The 20,917-nt window shown below is 47.1% G+C and overlaps 2 protein-coding genes across 6 annotated transcripts in view; one reads left to right on the plus strand and one right to left on the minus strand.

Annotated features, from left to right (window-relative positions):
- The window catches only part of arhgap4b (Rho GTPase activating protein 4b), a 28,456-nt gene extending 19,279 nt beyond the window's left edge, over positions 1-9,177 (plus strand). For 4 of the 5 annotated variants that reach the window (XM_064983285.1, XM_064983283.1, XM_064983286.1 and 1 more), the window contains exons 16-23: positions 1-24; positions 163-390; positions 943-998; positions 2,876-3,047; positions 7,088-7,174; positions 7,345-7,458; positions 7,886-7,976; positions 8,408-9,177. The exon at positions 1-24 is cut by the window's left edge and continues 82 nt beyond it. In XM_064983285.1, coding sequence (XP_064839357.1) covers positions 1-24; positions 163-390; positions 943-998; positions 2,876-3,047; positions 7,088-7,174; positions 7,345-7,458; positions 7,886-7,976; positions 8,408-8,623 — 988 coding nt within the window. In that variant the 3' untranslated portion in view covers positions 8,624-9,177. The remainder of the gene's footprint in view (positions 25-162; positions 391-942; positions 999-2,875; positions 3,048-7,087; positions 7,175-7,344; positions 7,459-7,885; positions 7,977-8,407) is intronic. The other variant, XM_064983287.1, reaches the window with a different exon arrangement.
- Positions 9,178-9,223: 46 nt separating this feature from the next.
- Positions 9,224-19,312, minus strand: dclk3 (doublecortin-like kinase 3). Its single transcript, XM_064983282.1, has 7 exons — positions 19,069-19,312; positions 17,757-17,968; positions 17,392-17,523; positions 15,967-17,304; positions 15,677-15,809; positions 13,303-13,470; positions 9,224-11,466 (listed from the first exon to the last, which is right to left on the minus strand). Exons 1-7 carry the CDS (start codon positions 19,148-19,150, stop codon positions 9,521-9,523), a joined length of 4,011 nt encoding a protein of 1,336 aa, XP_064839354.1. The 5' UTR covers positions 19,151-19,312; the 3' UTR covers positions 9,224-9,520.
- Positions 19,313-20,917: the final 1,605 nt, after the last annotated feature.

Consider the following 20,917-nt stretch of genomic DNA (forward strand, 5'->3'; position numbering starts at 1 on the left):
TTACCTCTTCGCTTTTCTCAACCAGTACGTTTCAGTTTGCACATTCATGTCCTGTGTGTGTCTTCACAGAGCCAACTCCCTTACACAGCTGTATAACTTGGCGGTGGGTGGGTGTGTGTGCGTGCATGCGTGTGGCTGTGTATGTGTCTGGTATGTGTGTAGTGTGTCCCAGTACAGCGATGAGAACATGATGCAGCCCTATAACCTGGCTGTGTGTTTCGGGCCGAGCCTCCTGAGAGGGTCGGATTCTGGTGATGTTGTCGCTAGGCAACCACAGGTCAATGACCTCGTCAAGACCATGATCCTCCAGTATGATGTTGTCTTCCCGTGCCAATCAGAGCTGCCCGGGCCCGTGTACGAGAAGCACATGACTCTGGAGCAGGAGTACTGGTAAGATAGAGAGAGATAGATAGATACTAACAGATACTGTACTATCCTGATTTATAAACCAGTTACCATAAAGCACAATCATTTTGTCACATTTAAACATCTCTTAAAGGTGCTGAATGGTCAATCTGACGTCTGCATTGGCTGTGCAGCATTTACAGTGATTCAGCCTCTGCACAAGTCAGGGCATTCATACCTCTTGTGCTTCGTGGAGCTGCACAGAGCTGTTGTTAAGGAACTTGTCAAGGAAAGTAGCTTGTATTTATACAGGACCTCCCTTACCCACCGACCGGCAACCAATCATGTCAATGTGAAGCTAAACGGAGCTTACGGAGCACTCCGCATTGTTACAAAATTTGGGAGGTGCACAGTGATGCGGTACGGAGCTCAATTTGGCCTCTAATATGCCTCCGGATGCTCCGCAATTGCATCACATCCTCCATACGGAGCCTCCGACCCCATCGGATCAAGCATAAATGGGCTTTTATGCAGTACTGACCATATTGTTTACTTGTGGAACAGAGAGAAAAAGACTGATGTCGTCTCTGTTTGTAGTGAACCAATCACAGAGGAGGGAGATGGGGAGCCTGAACAACTCCACATTGAGGATGGTGAGCACACACACACACACACACACACACACACACACACACACACACACACACACACACACACACACACTGTGGTAGATAGCACGCACATATACACACACACACACTGTGGTAGATAGCACGCACATATACACACACACACACTGTGGTAGATAGCACGCACATATACACACACTGTGGTAGATAGCACGCACATATACACACACACACACTGTGGTAGATAGCACGCACATATACACACACACACACTGTGGTAGATAGCACGCACATATACACACACACACTGTGGTAGATAGCACGCACATATACACACACACACACTGTGGTAGATAGCACGCACATATACACACACACACACTGTGGTAGATAGCACGCACATATACACACACACACACTGTGGTAGATAGCACGCACATATACACACACACACACTGTGGTAGATAGCATGCACATATACACACAACACACACACACACACACACTGTGGTAGATAGCACACATATACACACACACACACTGTGGTAGATAGCACGCACATATACACACACACACACACTGTGGTAGATAGCACGCACATATACACACACACACACTGTGGTAGATAGCACACATATACACACACACACACTGTGGTAGATAGCACACACATACACACACACACACACACTGTGGTAGATAGCACGCACATATACACACACACACACTGTGGTAGATAGCACGCACATATACACACACACACACACACTGTGGTAGATAGCACGCACATATACACACACACACACTGTGGTAGATAGCATGCACATACACACACACACACACACACACATACACACACACACACACACACACACACACACACACACTGTGGTAGATAGCACGCACATATACACGCACGCACATATACACACACACACACTGTGGTAGATAGCACGCACATATACACACACACACTGTGGTAGATAGCACGCACATACATACACACACTGTGGTAGATAGCACATACACACACACACACACACACACACACACACACACACACACACACACTGTGGTAGATAGCACGCACATACACACACACACACTGTGGTAGATAGCACATACACACACACACTGTGGTAGATAGCACATACACACACACACACACACACACTGTGGTAGATAGCACGCACATACATACACACACTGTGGTAGATAGCACATACACACACACACACACACACACTGTGGTAGATAGCACATACACACACACACTGTGGTAGATAGCACATACACACACACACACACACTGTGGTAGATAGCACGCACATACATACACACACTGTGGTAGATATTCTGATTTAACAAATGAGGAGAGCAAGAACCAATCAAAAATCTTTATTGCACTTATTAATAAGGGAGCTGTCACAACATTGGATCAAGAGAGAGCTCAATGTTTCTGAGTTGGGGCTTGTCTTATACAGCCCAACCTTGCTACATTTCCTACAATGCACCACAACTGTATCAATGTGTCGAACCAACCCCTATCTACAAGATGTGTCCAAATATTCTGTACCCTATGTTCTCTTGTTAGTACTAAGAACTGTTTGTTCTTAGAATAGAGGTTAAGGAGAGACTTTTGTTCAGAACAGAAATACCTCGTTCCGAACATGCAAGTTTCAGAGTACAGAGGGTGGGGGCAAGAACACAAGATGGTGGATTAGGCACAGAGTTAGGTGAAAACAGCAATTTACACCAGAATACAGGATTGTACATACCTATAATTTAAAGTAATGCTAATACTAATTTTTCACCCCCACAACACACAAACACATGCACACACATGCTCACACCACTCTCTTTCTTCAGAAATGTACAATAAAGTTTTCTATTTCTTGTAGAGTGGGAGGCGGTGGCCATGTTTGATTACACCGCGCGGTCTGCTACTGAACTGTCCTTTAAGCAGGGGGATCCACTCCTTCTGCACAGCAAGGCCTCTTCTGATTGGTGGAGAGGGGAAGCGGGAGGAGTTAGGGGTCTCATACCGCATAAATACATCAGTGTGTTGGAAGGGTGAGTAAAATGTAAACAAGAGACTAGAGAAATACCTCTTCCCTCTCTTCTCCTACTTTTCCCTGTTCCCTCTCTTCTCCTACTTTTCCCTGTTCCCCCTCTCTTCTCCTACTTTTCCCTGTTCCCCCTCTCTTCTCATACTTTTCCCTTTTCCCCCTCTCTTCTCCTACTTTTCCCTGTTCCCTCTCCTCTTCTCCTACCTTTACCTTTCCTGTTCCCTCTCTGCTATTACTTTTCCCTTTTCCCCCTCTCTTCTCCTACTTTTCCCTGTTCCCCCTCTCTTCTCCTACTTTTCCCTGTTCCCTCTCTTCTCCTACTTTTCCCTGTTCCCTCTCTCTTCTCCTACTTTTCCCTGTTCCCTCTCTCTTCTCCTACTTTTCCCTGTTCTCTCTCTCTTCTCCTACCTTTCCCTGTTCCCTCTCTTCTCCTACTTTTCCCTGTTCTCTTTCTCTTCTCCTACCTTTCCCTGTTCCCTCTCTTCTCCTACTTTTCCCTGTTCCCTCTCTTCTCCTACTTTTCCCTGTTCCCCCTCTCTTCTCCTACTTTTCCCTGTTCCCCCTCTCTTCTCCTACTTTTCCCTGTTCCCTCTCTTCTCCTACTTTTCCCTGTTCCCCCTCTCTTCTCCTACTTTTCCCTGTTCCCTCTCTCTTCTCCTACTTTTCCCTGTTCCCACTCTCTTCCTTACTTTTCCCTGTTCCCCCTCTCTTCTCCTACTTTTCCCTGTTCCCTCTCTCTTCTCCTACTTTTCCCTGTTCCCCCTCTCTTCTCCTACTTTTCCCTGTTCCCCCTCTCTTCTCCTACTTTTCCCTGTTCCCCCTCTCTTCTCCTACTTTTCCCTGTTCCCCCTCTTCTCCTACTTTTCCCTGTTCCCTCTCTCTTCTCCTACTTTTCCCTGTTCCCCCCTCTCTCTTCTCCTACCTTTCCCTGTTCCCTCTCTGCTATTACTTTTCCCTGTTCCCCCTCTCTTCTCCTACTTTTCCCTGTTCCCCCTCTCTTCTCCTACTTTTCCCTGTTCCCCTCTCTTCTCCTACTTTTCCCTGTTCCCTCTCTCTTCTCCTACTTTTCCCTGTTCCCTCTCTCTTCTCCTACTTTTCCCTGTTCCCTCTCTCTTCTCCTACTTTTCCCTGTTCCCTCTCTTCTCCTACTTTTCCCTGTTCCCCTCTCTTCTCCTACCTTTCCCTGTTCCCTCTCTGCTATTACTTTTCCCTGTTCCCCCTCTCTTCTCCTACTTTTCCCTGTTCCCCCTCTCTTCTCCTACTTTTCCCTGTTCCCTCTCTTCTCCTACTTTTCCCTGTTCCCCCTCTCTTCTCCTACTTTTCCCTGTTCCCTCTCTCTTCTCCTACTTTTCCCTGTTCCCTCTCTCTTCCTTACTTTTCCCTGTTCCCCCTCTCTTCTCCTACTTTTCCCTGTTCCCCTCTCTTCTCCTACTTTTCCCTGTTCCCCCTCTCTTCTCCTACTTTTCCCTGTTCCCCCTCTCTTCTCCTACTTTTCCCTGTTCCCCCTCTCTTCTCCTACTTTTCCCTGTTCCCTCTCTCTTCTCCTACTTTTCCCTGTTCCCTCTCTCTTCTCCTACTTTTCCCTGTTCCCTCTCTTCTCCTACTTTTCCCTGTTCCCTCTCTTCTCCTACTTTTCCCCTGTTCCCTCTCTCTTCTCCTACTTTTCCCTGTTCCCCCTCTCTTCTCCTACTTTTCCCTTGTTCCTCTCTCTTCTCCTACTTTTCCCTGTTCCCCTCTCTTCTCATACTTTTCCCTGTTCCCTCTCTCTTCTCCTACCTTTCCATGTTCCCCCTCTCTTCTCCTACTTTTCCCTGTTCCCCCTCTTCTCCTACTTTTCCCTGTTCCCTCTCTCTTCTCCTACTTTTCCCTGTTCCCTCTCTCTTCTCCTACTTTTCCCCTGTTTCCTCTCTCTTCAACTACTTTTCCCTGTTCCCTCTCTTCTCCTACTTTTCCCTTGTTCCTCTCTCTTCTCCTACTTTTCCCTGTTCCTCTCTCTTCTCCTACTTTTCCCTGTTCCCTCTCTCTTCTCCTACTTTTCCCCTGTTCCTCTCTCTTCTCCTACTTTTCCCTGTTCCTCTCTCTTCTCCTACTTTTCCCTGTTCCCCTCTCTTCTCCTACTTTTCCCCTGTTCCTCCTCTTTTCTCCTACTTTTCCCCTGTTCCTCTCTCTTCTCCTACTTTTCCCCTGTTCCCTCTCTCTTCTCCTACTTTTCCTCTGTTCCCTCTCTCTTCTCCTACTTTTCCCCTGTTCCCTCTCTCTTCTCCTACTTTTCCCCTGTTCCCTCTCTCTTCTCCTACTTTTCCCTGTTCCCTCTCTTCTCCTACTTTTCCCTGTTCCCTCTCTCTTCTCCTACTTTTCCCTGTTCCCTCTCTCTTCTCCTACTTTTCCCTGTTCCCTCTCTCTTCTCCTACTTTTCCCTGTTCCCACTCTCTTCTCCTACTTTTCCCTGTTCCCTCTCTCTTCTCCTACTTTTCCCTGTTCCCTCTCTCTTCCTACTTTTCCTTGTTCCCCCTCTCTTCTCCTACTTTTCCCTGTTCCCCCTCCCTTTTCCTACTTTTCCCTGTTCCCCCTCTCTTCTCCTACTTTTCCCTGTTCCCCCTCTCTTCTCCTACTTTTCCCTTGTTCCTCTCTCTTCTCCTACTTTTCCCCTGTTCCTCTCTCTTCTCCTACTTTTCCCCTGTTCCCTCTCTCTTCTCCTACTTTTCCCCTGTTCCCTCTCTTCTCCTACTTTTCCCTGTTCCCTCTCTCTTCTCCTACTTTTCCCTGTTCCTCTCTCTTCTCCTACTTTTCCCTGTTCCCCCTCTCTTCTCCTACTTTTCCCCTGTTCCTCTCTCTTCTCCTACTTTTCCCCTGTTCCTCTCTCTTCTCCTACTTTTCCCTGTTCCCTCTCTTCTCCTACTTTTCCCTGTTCCCCCTCTCTTCTCCTACTTTTCCCTGTTCCCTCTCTTCTCCTACTTTTCCCTGTTCCCTCTCTTCTCCTACTTTTCCCTGTTCCCCCTCTTCTCCTACTTTTCCCTGTTCCCCCTCTCTTCTCCTACTTTTCCCTGTTCCCCCCTCTTCTCCTACTTTTCCCTGTTCCCTCTCTCTTCCTTACTTTTCCCTGTTTCCTCTCTCTTCAACTTCTTTTCCCTGTTTCCCCTCTCTTCTCCTACTTTTCCCTGTTCCCCCTCTCTTCTCCTACTTTTCCCTGTTCCCCCTCTCTTCTCCTACTTTTCCCTGTTCCCTCTCTCTTCCTTACTTTTCCCTGTTTCCTCTCTCTTCAACTTCTTTTCCCTGTTCCCCCTCTCTTCTCCTACTTTTCCCTGTTCCTCTCTCTTCTCCTACTTTTCCCTGTTTCCTCTCTCTTCTCCTACTTTTCCCTGTTCCCCCTCTCTTCTCCTACTTTTCCCTGTTTCCTCTCTCTTCAACTTCTTTTCCCTGTTTCCTCTCTCTTCTCCTACTTTTCCTTGTTTCCTCTCTCTTCTCCTACTTTTCCCTGTTTCCTCTCTCTTCTCCTACTTTTCCTTGTTCCCCTCTCTTCTCCTACTTTTCCCTGTTCCCTCTCTCTTCCTTACTTTTCCCTGTTTCCTCTCTCTTCAACTACTTTTCCCTGTTTCCTCTCTCTTCTCCTACTTTTCCTTGTTCCCTCTCTCTTCTCCTACTTTTCCCTGTTTCCTCTCTCTTCTCCTACTTTTCCTTGTTCCCCTCTCTTCTCCTACTTTTCCCTGTTCCCTCTCTCTTCCTTACTTTTCCCTGTTTCCTCTCTCTTCAACTACTTTTCCCTGTTTCCTCTCTCTTCTCCTACTTTTCCCTGTTCCCTCTCTCTTCTCCTACTTTTCCCTGTTCCCCCTCTCTTCTCCTACTTTTCCCTGTTCCCCCTCTCTTCTCCTACTTTTCCCTGTTCCCCCTCTCTTCTCCTACTTTTCCCTGTTCCCCCTCTCTTCTCCTACTTTTCCCTGTTTCCTCTCTCTTCAACTACTTTTCACTGTTTCCTCTCTCTTCTCCTACTTTTCCCTGTTTCCTCTCTCTTCACCTACTTTCCATGTTCCCTCTCTTCTACTTCAGAGCGGAGCGAGGGAGGAGGGATGAGGTCAGTGGAGGAAGCACTGGAAACCTGGCTTCAGAAGAGCTTCAGACTGAGAACACGACCCGGTACACACACACACACACACACACACACACACACACACACACACACACACACACACACACACACACACACACACACACACACACATAAACATGCAAATGCTTGAGGGGGTCTACCTGTATATATCAAGAACTAGCAAAGGAAGGTCTATGTGTGTGTGTGTGTTTGACAGGCTGCGGGTGAACAGTGACAGTGCTTCGTTGCCTGGACGGCAGAGGGCAGCGGAGGGCAGAGGCAGTCCCGTCCGAAAGAACCCCCTCTCCCCTGTGACACGTCAAACCACAGGGTACAACATGCTACGCATGCACGCACACACACCCATAAACACACACACACACAAACTAACACACACCTGTAATGTACCAAAAACACTCCATCAGCAATCTTACTCCCTCCCTTTCCCTCTCCCTCTCTTCTTTCTCCCCTCCTTCGCTCTCTCCTCTCTCTTCTCTCTCTCTCTCTCTCTCTCTCTCTCTCTCTCTCTCTCTCTCTCTCTCTCTCTCTCTCTCTCTCTCGCTCTCTCTTTCTCTCTCTCTCGCTCTCTTTCTCTCTCTCGCTCTCTCTCTCTCTCTCTCTCTCTCTCTCTCTCTCTCTCTCTCTCTCTCTCTCTCTCTCTCTCGCTCTCTCTTTCTCTCTCTCTCGCTCTCTTTCTCTCTCTCGCTTCTCTCTCTCTCTCTCTTCTCTCTCTCTCTCTCTCTCTCTCTCTCTCTTAGGAATCAGGAGCGTAGGCACACCTTGGACAGTGTGAGGCAGAGGGCAGGAGCCATAGAGAGACAGACAGATGGAGGATCTATTGAAAGACCGGTGGGTGGAGATTAAGTCATTTTTGGGGCCTCGCCCTTGAGACTGCTGAAATTAAATACATTGAATTCGAATTTAGTGCAAATAGTAAACGTCTCTTCCTTCCTCGTTTCCCTCCCTCCCCCTCGCTCTCTCCCTCCCCCTCGTTCTCTCCCTCCCCTCGCTCTCTCCCCCCTCTTTCCCCCTCGCTCTCTTTGAAGCATTGCAGATGTTTAATTTTGAGGTAGATGTGGCTGGATACTGTACGTCTAAGACACTGAAACGTCTCTTCCTTCCTCGCTCTCTCCCTCCCCCTCGCTCTCTCCCTCCCCCTCGCTCTCTCCCTCCCCCTCGCTCTCTCCCTCCCCCTCGCTCTCTCCCTCCCCCTCGCTCTCTCCCTCCCCCTCGCTCTCTCCCTCCCCCTCGCTCTCTTCCTTCCTCGCTCTCTCTTTCAGGACATCAGTAAACAGATGAACTCTGTATTCAAGGAGCTTCTCTCTCGCCAGCCGTCCCTACATCCTGCTGCAACCCAGGCACCTCCCTCCTCTTCTTCCTCCCCCTCCTCCCTCCCTTCCTCTTCCTCTTCATCCCTCTCCTCCTCTCTCCCAGGAGGCAGGAAGGTGGGGTTCAGCCTCAGGGGGCGGGCTCTCTTCAGACCAGCGGACCAATAGGAGGACTGAAGCAGAATTATGATAATGATAATAATGATGATTTATTTTTCTGACACGTTTGTGTGTGATATGATATTAGTGTGTGATGATGTTTGTGTGTGATATTGCTAGTCTTTTACACCTGTCTCAGTGCTGTCTATCGTTCTCTATTAGAACAAGGATGGGTTTGGTTTCCAATAACTCAGGGCTGGGGTAACTTACCTATTTCTGTGGTAAATTGTTTTTAAACTTGATAAACACTCATTTAAACCACTTAGTAAGAGTATAACAACTTACTTCTTAATTATAATACTGGAAACTGGGTCCAATAGCATATCCAAGATGGCCTCCACACCAGATCCTGGGATGCTGGTTAAACTGTGAAAATGATTATTTCCACCACTCTAGTAATTCTAACTCTATGGTCTGAGGGGCTTTGTTCACTCTTGTCATTATATTTCTATGGATGCAACCCTCCTCCCTCTTCCCTGGACCACTGTTGATGATGTCACTGGAATAGCTGTATTAAAATACTTCTGTGGTAAAAGGAATAAATAATAAATATTAGATTCTGATTGGCTGGTCTGTTGTTATCGGTTGTCATACATCACAACGTAAAAGTCAGTTCAAAGTTATTTATTGTTAGTGCAGTACAAAGGGGAAGTGTGTGTAATACACACATTGTCAGAAAAAAACATGTATTGAAACTATTAGAGTTATCTGTTATGCTAGATAATCTACTGAACTAAATACTACAAGCTAAATGGTAAAGTTTATGATTACTATTTTATTGGAATGGGACTGAACATCAGTGTATGACAATTGGTGAGTTCCAGATACACAATCCTGAACAGGGTCTGTGCAGAATACCAGATCTTTTCAATTCCTGGAGAAGCGTTTAAAGTTTCAGGAACCCCATCATTCAGGAGGCTGGGTTGAGGGGAACTGGGGCTTGGTGTTGAGGGGTGGGACACTGCGTGCTGGGACTGGGACTGGGTGGGTATTCGGCTGGGAATGGGTGGGTGGAGGCTGGGTGGAGTGGGAGGGCAGATTGAGAGTTCTGCCAGGTGGGTGGCAGCTGCGTTTGGATGTTGCTGTGGATAGGATGGAGGGTGGGGAAATTGGGTGGGGCGGTTGAGAAGTGCTACTGCCGGGGGGCTGGGGAGCAGTTGATGGGTCCTGCTGGGGGGTGGAGTGAGGAGATGGGGCTGGCTGGGTGGTGGAGTGAGGAGATGGGGCTGGCTGGGTGCTGGAGTGAGGAGATGGGGCTGGCTGGGTGCTGGAGTGAGGAGATGGGACTGGCTGAGTGGTGGAGTGAGGAGATGGGGCTGGCTGGGTGCTGGAGTGAGGAGATGGGACTGGCTGAGTGGTGGAGTGAGGATATGGGGCTGGCTGGGTGCTGGAGTGAGGAGATGGGGCTGGCTGGGTGGTGGAGTGAGGAGATGGGGATGGCTGGGTGCTGGAGTGAGGATATGGGGCTGGCTGGGTGGTGGAGTGAGGAGATGGGGCTGGCTGGGTGGTGGAGTGAGGAGATGGGGATGGCTGGGTGCTGGAGTGAGGATATGGGGCTGGCTGGGTGGTGGAGTGAGGAGATGGGGCTGGCTGGGTGCTGGAGTGAGGAGATGGGGCTGGCTGGGTGGTGGAGTGAGGAGATGGAGCTGGCTGGGTGCTGGAGTGAGGAGATGGAGCTGGCTGGGTGGTGGAGTGAGGAGATGGGGATGGCTGGGTGCTGGAGTGAGGATATGGGGCTGGCTGGGTGGTGGAGTGAGGAGATGGGGCTGGCTGGGTGGTGGAGTGAGGAGATGGGGATGGCTGGGTGCTGGAGTGAGGATATGGGGCTGGCTGGGTGGTGGAGTGAGGAGATGGGGCTGGCTGGGTGCTGGAGTGAGGAGATGGGGCTGGCTGGGTGGTGGAGTGAGGAGATGGAGCTGGCTGGGTGCTGGAGTGAGGAGATGGAGCTGGCTGGGTGCTGGAGTGAGGAGATGGGGATGGCTGGGTGCTGGAGTGAGGATATGGGGCTGGCTGGGTGGTGGAGTGAGGAGATGGGGCTGGCTGGGTGCTGGAGTGAGGAGATGGGGCTGGCTGGGTGGTGGAGTGAGGAGATGGAGCTGGCTGGGTGCTGGAGTGAGGAGATGGAGCTGGCTGGGTGCTGGAGTGAGGAGATGGGGCTGGCTGGGTGGTGGAGTGAGGAGATGGGGCTGGCTGGGTGGTGGAGTGAGGAGATGGGACTGGCTGAGTGGTGGAGTGAGGAGATGGAGCTGGCTGGGTGGGTGGGTGGTGCGCTGGGGGGATTGGGTGTGGTGGTCGCTGTTGGTCTGGGGTTGGTACTGGTCTGTGGTGTTCTGTAACGGTCTGTGCTGGTCGGGACTGGTCTGTGGTTGGACTCTGTACTGGTCTGTAGTGTTCTGTGTTGGTCTTTGCTGGGCTCTGCTGGTTTGCACTGATCGGTTCATGTCGGTGTTGGCCTTTGCTCGGCTGTGCTGGGCTCTGCTGGTCAGTACTGATCTGTGTTGGTCTGTACTGGTCAGTAGTGGTCTGTGTTGGTCTGTACTGGTCAGTAGTGGTCTGTGTTGGTCTGTACTGGTCAGTAGTGGTCTGTGTTGGTCTGTACTGGTCAGTAGTGGTCTGTGCTGGTCTGTACTGGTCAGTAGTGGTCTGTGTTGGTCTGTACTGGTCAGTAGTGGTCTGTGTTGGTCTGTACTGGTCAGTAGTGGTCTGTGTTGGTCTGTACTGGTCAGTAGTGGTCTGTGTTGGTCTGTACTGGTCAGTAGTGGTCTGAATCCAGGGGTACATAAGAGTCTGAGCTGCCGTCAGTCTTTCTGTTGGATCCACCTGCAGCAAGGCTCTCACCAGGCCTCGCGCTCCTATGCACACACACACACACACACACACACACACACACACACACACACACACACAGGGTACAATATGTGTGAGCATGTGTGTGTATACATGTACAGTGCCTTGCGAAAGTATTCGGCCCCCTTGAACTTTGCGACCTTTTGCCACATTTCAGGCTTCAAACAAAGATATAAAACTGTATTTTTTTGTGAAGAATCAACAACAAGTGGGACACAATCATGAAGTGGAACGACATTTATTGGATATTTAAAACTTTTTTAACAAATCAAAAACTGAAAAATTGGGCGTGCAAAATTATTCAGCCCCCTTAAGTTAATACTTTGTAGCGCCACCTTTTGCTGCGATTATAGCTGTAAGTCGCTTGGGGTATGTCTCTATCAGTTTTGCACATCGAGAAACTGAAATTTTTTCCCATTCCTCCTTGCAAAACAGCTTGAGCTCAGTGAGGTTGGATGGAGAGCATTTGTGAACAGCAGTTTTCAGTTCTTTCCACAGATTCTCGATTGGATTCAGGTCTGGACTTTGACTTGGCCATTCTAACACCTGGATATGTTTATTTTTGAACCATTCCATTGTAGATTTTCCTTTATGTTTTGGATCAGTGTCTTGTTGGAAGACAAATCTCCGTCCCAGTCTCAGGTCATTTGCAGACTCCATCAGGTTTTCTTCCAGAATGGTCCTGTATTTGGCTCCATCCATCTTCCCATCAATTTTAACCATCTTCCCTGTCCCTGCTGAAGAAAAGCAGGCCCAAACCATGATGCTGCCACCACCATGTTTGACAGTGGGGATAGTGTGATCAGGGTGATGAGCTGTGTTGCTTTTACGCCAAACATAGCGTTTTGCATTGTTGCCAAAAAGTTCAATTTTGGTTTCATCTGACCAGAGCACCTTCTTCCACATGTTTGGTGTGTCTCCCAGGTGGCTTGTGGCAAACTTTAAACAACACTTTTTATGGATATCTTTAAGAAATGGCTTTCTTCTTGCCACTCTTCCATAAAGGCCAGATTTGTGCAATACACGACTGATTGTTGTCCTATGGACAGAGTCTCCCACCTCAGCTGTAGATCTCTGCAGTTCATCCAGAGTGATCATGGGCCTCTTGGCTGCATCTCTGATCAGTCTTCTCCTTGTATGAGCTGAAAGTTTAGAGGGACGGCCAGGTCTTGGTAGATTTGCAGTGGTCTGATACTCCTTCCATTTCAATATTATCGCTTTCACAGTGCTCCTTGGGATGTTTAAAGCTTGGGAAATCTTTTTGTATCCAAATCGGGCTTTAAACTTCTTCACAACAGTATCTTGGACCTGCCTGGTGTGTTCCTTGTTCTTCATGATGCTCTCTGCACTTTTAACGGACCTCTGAGACTATCACAGTGCAGGTCCATTTATACGGAGACTTGATTACACACAGGTGGATTGTATTTATCATCATTAGTCATTTAGGTCAACATTGGATCATTCAGAGATCCTCACTGAACTTCTGGAGAGAGTTTGCTGCACTGAAAGTAAAGGGGCTGAATAATTTTGCACGCCCAATTTTTCAGTTTTGATTTGTTAAAAAAGTTTGAAATATCCAATAAATGTTGTTCCACTTCATGATTGTGTCCCACTTGTTGTTGATTCTTCACAAAAAAATACAGTTTTATATCTTTATGTTTGAAGCCTGAAATGTGCCAAAAGGTCGCAAAGTTCAAGGGGGCCGAATACTTTCGCAAGGCACTGTATGTCTACAAATGTGTGTGTGTGTGTGTGTATGTGCTCGCGTGCATGTGTATGTGTGTTTGTACAAGCATGGGTGTATGTGCCTGCTTATGTCTATAACCATGTGTGTGTCTCACCGTCTGAGATGTCATCCCAGTAAGGTGACAGGAACGTGAGGTGAGCCTCTCTGATCATCTGGAACAGCTCCCCTTGGTCTCGGTCTCTGCTCCGGAACGGAGGGAACCCACAGAGAAGGACGTACAGTATCACTCCCAATGCCCACAGGTCTACTGGCAGACCATACCCTGTGGAGGGAGGAGAGAGAGAGACAGAGGTAGAGGTAAGTGATTGATAGAGTGACAGTGGTGTGTATTCATGGATGCTAAGGGAAGCCAGGCTTCCCCAAAAATGTTTAAAAAAAAGAGAAAACCCCCCCATATAAAACAGTTAATCTTTCGCCTGCCAGTGTTTCATAATTTTTCTTCAATTCACAAGAGGCTGAACATCTCACCGGAGAAAGTATCTGAGCGAGCGAAACAGCGCCTCTCTGTCTCAGTATGTGTAGCCAAAGCCCATCTATCTGATACTGTCTGGTCAGAAAGAGTATGACATTGTTGCCACCCCTAGCATTGAATGGAAGGGAAGCCAGAGAGCGTTTGGCCTCCTTTGATTAAAAAAATAAAAAATAAATAACAGCCAATCGGTGTTGAGCTAAACTGAGTGAGCTCAACTGTGAATGGTCCTTGAGCACCAAAACAAAGTGTCAAGGGAAGCCAGTTTGGGTTTGGCTTCACACCATTCACATCACATCAAAAGCAAAACTCATTTATAGAAACAAATGTAATTGTTGCTTCTCATTGTCTTCTGGTGGCTAGCTAGCTAAAATCGTCCCTTTCCTAAACTAGCCATGGAAGGAAATAGGGATTTAGATTTGTGGTTTTACTTCATTCTGATCCAACCATTAATTCATACATTGTGCCCCTGGCCTGAGAGGATGGAAGTTCAATATGTAGCTATATGTAGAAGGCTAATGTTAACTAGCTGGCCTGGCGCATCATTGCCCATGAAAAGAAGTTTGGCTAGCGAGCAAGCATTTTAGGATAACAAAAGCTAAAAGAGCGTACTGTATGACAATCATAGACCGTTTCTGCAACATGAAAGAGAGGAGGATGTCATTGGTGTTTCTCTACCAGTCGGGTGAGTCAACATGTTTTTCTACTTGCACACACACAAATCAATACCATGGACAGCCACATCGTATTTAGCTGGACTACATTGTTTTTGGTATCTTTTAGTTGTCACTGTACTCAACTATGCAGAGGTGATATGATGATGTTGAAATGGTGCTGGAATTTTTTTAATTTAACTAGGCAAGTCAGTTAAGACCAAATTCTTATTTTCAATGACGGCCTAGGAACAGTGGGTTTACTGCCTGTTCAGGGGCAGAACGACAGATTTTGTACCTTGTCAGCTCGGGGATTTGAACTTGCAACCTTTCGATTACTAGTCCAACGCTCTAACCACTAGGCTACACTGCCTCCCCACAGTGGAGGCTGCTCATGTTTTCTTTGCGAGTTGTGGCAACTCTCTGTGGTTCTAAATCATTAGTTGTTCAGTGGTCTGAAAATGTTGGAAACATTGAGCAAAGTTACATGCACACAATAGTGCGATTATTGTGGATAGGTTAATATAATAGTTTGTTTAAAACGTTTACATACTTTGCAAGAATAACGATTTCTCTAATATTCCTGTTTACATGGACACATCTGAAATCAGGCTACTGATGGGATTTTTGATAAATGCAGAAAATCGCCAATCAAAATAAACCTTCTACCACAGTGACCATGTTATTTTTGCGAACACTATTCGATTCTTAGTCCGGATATATAAAGTTTGTATGTGAAAGCTATTTATAAGATGCATACTTTCAGTTTTTCCAAACTCACTTCACTCGTCCATTTTAGGGAAACTTGCGCTACCCTTTGCTGGGAAATGTGCAGATCAAATACACCACTGGGATGCTGTTTACGTGTCCTAATAATTCAAAAGATTGCACACAAAACCAGGTGTTTGAATTGGTACATGCTTACTTTGATTATGACCCTATGCTGATTAAGATAAGCAGAGTAAGGTGTGTTTACATGACTAATGCCATACTCTGCCTTTTGCCATAATCAATTTAATATAGAATTATGACTGTGCATGTTAACGTACTCATTAACCTGCTTGACCATGCTGTAGGTCATGTTACTGTGTGTTACATGCAAAATGGTGGGGTTGTGGACTTCACCAGGCAGATGTTGCTCTCCAGGTTTTGTGATGAAACAGAGGTGTGGTTGAATTTATTCTGCCACTGTGTCTTCTTATTGTCTCAGTCTTAGGCCTATATATCACGGTGTCAAGGCATATGAATTAATAGGTTATAGAGCAAACATCGCAATTGCCACAATACAGGCACAGCTACTGTAGAGTGATAGATAAAGGTAGAAATAAAGTGATGGACATGGTCACCTGTCTCTGAGAGGATCTCCGGGGCGACATAGGTGGGAGTTCCACACACAGTGAAGATGGGTTCTGTTACAACCATGGCCAGACCAAAATCACCCAGCTTCAACCTACTGACGCCATCACTACTACATTCCACCTAGAAGAGAGAGGGAGAGGGCAGGGAGAGAGAGGGGGGGAGAGAGCAGCAGGGAGAGAGTGGGTTACAGAGAGAGATGCTTGGAATGCTTGTATTCACACACACACACACACACCTGCACAGACACACAGACACACACACATACCCTCTCCCTTACCAGTAGGTTTTCAGGTTTTAGATCTCTATGTACTATGGTCTTGCTGTGGATGTATCTCAGAGCCTCGCTGACATCACACACCATCAGCCCTGCCTCCTCTTCTGGAAACTTCCCACGGACCGCGATTGCCTCAAACAGGTCGCCCCCGGCAACCATCTCCATGACAAGATAGGAGTGTGTGTGTGTGTGGTGGTGTGTAAAGAGGCGAACCACGCGGGGGTGTGACAGGCTACCCAGAAGGCTCAGCTCATTCTGCATCATGTGCTCTCGGCCAATGAGCTTTGAGTGCTCCACAATCTTCACAGCGAAGGCTTCCCCATTGTCGCGCCGATGACACTCGTGCACAACAGCAAAGTTCCCGTCTCCGACCATGCGGCCAATGTCATAGCAACGCTCAATGTCTGACAGGGTGACATCACTACCATCAGATGGGAGGTCAAATATCACTTCCTGTTTAGTCCTCGCCTCTTCCTGTTTAGACTCTGAGGATGAAGGTTCTGATTGGCTGAGGGACTCCTCATCAAGCCTGCAGATTGGTCCAGTGTGGAGTGGGGTGGGACCGACATGAGGTTTCTCTACTTCCTTGTCGTTTGGTCCGTTTCCTGTTTGCTTCCTGGTTACGGGAGGAAGTGGAGCCCTCCCTGCTCTTGGATTGGGTCCTTCAGAAGGCTTACAGTTCCTGCAGAGTGGAGTAGGGGGCGTGTCTAGCTCCTCTCCTAGCTCTTCCTCCTGGGTGGGGGGACCTATTGGTGAGGAGAGAATCTCTCTGGCTGCAACTTTCACTTTGACCCTCTGAAGGTGATTGGGGGGGTGAGAGGGGTGTGTGGCGTGTTGGTTAGAATGCGTGTTAGGGTGTCTATGTGTGTGCGCATCCGTGTCGAGGTGTGTGTGAATAGGGTGTATGGGCTGTCTAGTTGGGTGTTTGTTTTTGTGTGTGGAGTGCCTGTTTGGATGTGTATTGTGGTGTGTCAGTGTTTTGGGGTGTGTATTGGGTTGTGTCAGTGTGTCTTGGTGCGTATGTGTGTGTGTGTCCAGGTTGCATCCCTGTGTGTATGTAACACTGTATGTCTGTGTGTTCGTGTCGAGGCTTGTGTGTGTATCCTTGTCAGGGTGTGTGTGTATGTCTGTCCCCTCGCTGTATCCACTGTCGGCCTTGGCAGCTTTATCAGGTGAAGGTTGTAACCTCCTCTCCCAGGCCTGGAGTGCGTCGTTGCGGTAACAGGAATGTTGTGGAAACAGCTCCTCCAGGGCCTCCTCGACACTCCGGAGCTCTGGACGAGACTTTCCCAATGCCAGGAACGCTGCTTCACCACGGAAGAAATCACACACACCCCGCACCTGGAGGGTTAGACACAAACACCTGGAATTAGAGGTGTGTTGTTGTTGTTGTTGTGTGTGTGTGTGTGTGTGTGTGTGTGTGGTTACCTCTCGTGCGTGTGGTGTGTAGAGGCGTGTGACTCTGGCCCTGTGCCAGCGAGGGAACCCCAGCGCCTCGGAGACGTCCAATAGAAGCTGCTCGTACGAGACCACGCTCCTACGATTCAACAGCAATGTCACCTGACCAGGCATAAAGATGATGTCATCAAGAAACCAGGAAGAACTGAACATGTGGGAGCCAAGCCAACCATATAATTATAATTGAATAAAATGTAATTGAAGCCAACTTCTTCCGTTATGAATCATGTGTGTTAGTGCAGGAATGGAACAAAATCCTGCAGATCCAGTAGCTCTCCAAAAAGAGGGTTGGTTACTTCTTTGTAATCATTAATCATTTCATTCTGGACCGTTACCTTCCTGAGGGTGCTGTGACCGCATGGTCGGACCACAGTAACCAAGCGTGGTCGCTCGGCACTCTGCTCAGCATGACGAGTGTGGAAGACTGGAAAAGGACTAGGGAGACGTGTCCTAGTGGCTGGAGGGAGGGGGTCAAGGTGGGGGAGGGGGAGAGAGGGCCAGGCCTGAGGGTGAGGAATACCCCCCATACGTTTAGAGAGGGAGGAATCTGAGAGAGATGGGGGAAGAGAGGATGGTGGGGAGGCAGGGAGAGAGAGAAATGAAAGATGTGGGGAAAGGGGTGAGAAAGAGAGGGTGCCGGAAAAGGGGGTAGAGGGTTGAGAGAGAGATGAAAGAATCAACGGGTTAGTTAGCTAAGTTAGTTGAGACGACTTCTTTCCACTTTCTAAATTTGTCATCATCAACTGTCTGTATAGGTTACCTGGGTTATTGCTTTTCCTTAGATAAACAAGGAGGTAACATGATGCGTGGTCCTCATGTGTGTGTGTGTGTGTGTGTGTGTGTGTGTGTGTGTGTGTGTGTGTGTGTGTGTGTGTGTGTGTGTGTGTGTGTGTGTGTGTGTGTGTGTGTGTGTGTGTGTAAACAAATCCGGCTGATCAGATTTGAGTCTTTTCCATGGACTGCATGAGATTCTTTGAGCGCCCCGCTCTCCTGCCTAAATTATTAACGCTTCCTTAAGACACACACACACACTCACACACACACACACACACACAAGCCACAACAACAAAAGCATGGCCTAGTTCTTTCCTGAAGCTGCATGATTAATTAAGCATTAGACACAGTATCAAAGTTGAAGATGTTTCACTTTCAGACACACACACACCTGTGTTGTCCATGGAGTTGGAGAGGAGGTATGGGATCCCTCCCTGACGCACACCCCATCCAGTATGTGCCATGAACCTATTTTACCCCTTTAACAAGGCTATCCCAAAAATTCACCATCTCCCACCAATCTCCCATCAGCTTTTCACTGAGGCAGATCCTAACCTCCTATGAACAAACACCTGATAAAAATAACTCTAACACAACAATAAGAACAAGGCCAAAGTGCGGAGGTTTATGCACAGATGGAGCCACAACAGCGACCAGAATACAAGATACAGTTGTATCTGTATTTTGCTCATTCTTCATTCCTCACAAATTGCTACTTTTTTTAACATAAAAAGAATCTAGATATTTTTCTAAAATACATAAGCAATAAGAAATAAAGACTAAAATGTTGAAATAAAGACTAAGCAATATATATATATATTTGAGAGAAATTATACTTTTTACTTTTAAAGCATGAAGATTGAGTGTTTTCACCTCTTGACTGACATGCCGCTCTCCATCTCGTGCCTGGCGCCGCGTAACCGCATCCGAACCGTTGTTTCCACACGGGCGTCATAGCCTACCTGTTCACTTCCAGCACAATCATTCGGAGTTTCAGTTGGACATTTCTTTACCGGCAGCGGTGGTCATTATTTCAATGTAATATCGTCTTCCTTTTCCGTTTTTGGAAGAGAGATGAGGGATAGGGCTACAGGAGTTGACTGGATTCGCGCGTTGAACCGCTTTGACCAGAACATAGGAGGAACACTAGGGTTGCTACGGGTGCGCGTGGGAGGAGTCCAGTTGTGCAATTTAAAACGCTCTCTCGAAAGTTATAAGAAAGGGAAGGCGGGCATGGACAACCGAAACCTGTGCGTCGAATGGGATGTTAGCGTACATAACAGCAACACTGCCGCCAAACCGGGACGGTAACAATAACAAGGGGAGTCCAGGTGATCATTGCCGGAATAACGGGAGAGATGCGTCACCGCTCTGACACAGCTCGAGCCCGTTTCCAAACAGCCCCCACACACAATCACAGACACACACACACACACACAATCACAGACACACACACACACACACACACACACACACACACACACACACACACACACACACACACACACACACACACACACACACACACACACACACACACACACACACAGTAGGCTATGCGATTGACAACAAAACAACTTTTCCCCTTGGCTTTGTGCAGGGCAACTTCAGTACTTCATTACCAATCTAATACACTTTTTAATATATCCCTTTTCCTGCATTGGGCTAAATCAGGGTCACACTGAGTGTTTCTTGGTAGTCTTAAACAAATCTACTTTGAAACAACAGTATACACTTCACACACATGGTTATGGGGTTAAACAAAAGAAGACAACTATACCATGTCAGATATGTATTATATTTTTAGTTTGCATCCCAATATTACAGTTTATATACATCACAGAAGATTGAAATATAACAAAACCGTTTGAAATAGAAACACCGGATTTTCAGCAGCTTTTAAAAAAAATGTAAAAAAATATTACAGTTTTTTTTCAATTGCTAACATGCATTGATCAAAACTGAAGTCACATTGTCAAAACACTTCACACAGTCAGCGAAACAGAAGTGTATGTGGAACAAACTGTGATTCATTTTTCATTGCTTTCACACAAAATGCATTCAATAACCACATTCTACGAAATCCATTAACTCTTTTCCCATTCATACTCCACCACCTGCAAAACAATATATTTCCAGCACGTTTTCAGATGCTAACACTGTTTCCAAAACTGTTAAAAACACATTCAAAACAGAATGAAATCGATAGAACTAATTTCTCAATACTTTGGTCATTTTTTCAAAACTCTTCACATAGTGAGCACAACAGCAGTCTATCTGGGCTAAACTGTGGATCAATTTTCATTGCTTTGGCACAAAATGCATTCAATGACAACATCTTTCAAATTTCATGAATTATTTTCTCACTCAGACACAACCACCACCAAAACTCTATGTGCCTACAGGCCAATTTCAAAACTATTAAACTTAAGTTCAAAACCTAAAATAACACAAAATTGAATAAGACAGCAATTTGCTACATTTTTACAGTAATACCGTATTGAAATATATTCCAAATCTAAAAAATGAAATACTATCAAAAGAATTCGACCAACCACAGCTGATTCCCATTGTAGCTGAACACCTACCCAGGTGTTGGTCGTTCAAATACATTACCATCTATACAAAAGGGGACATCTTAGGAATAATGCTGTACTGTAATGTCAACATGGACCCGCTAGAGAGAGAGAAGTGGCTGACAGAGGAAGAAGAGTGGCTGGGA

The sequence above is a fragment of the Oncorhynchus masou genome, chromosome 13, assembly GCF_036934945.1.
Source record: "Oncorhynchus masou masou isolate Uvic2021 chromosome 13, UVic_Omas_1.1, whole genome shotgun sequence".
Lineage (NCBI taxonomy): Eukaryota > Metazoa > Chordata > Actinopteri > Salmoniformes > Salmonidae > Oncorhynchus > Oncorhynchus masou.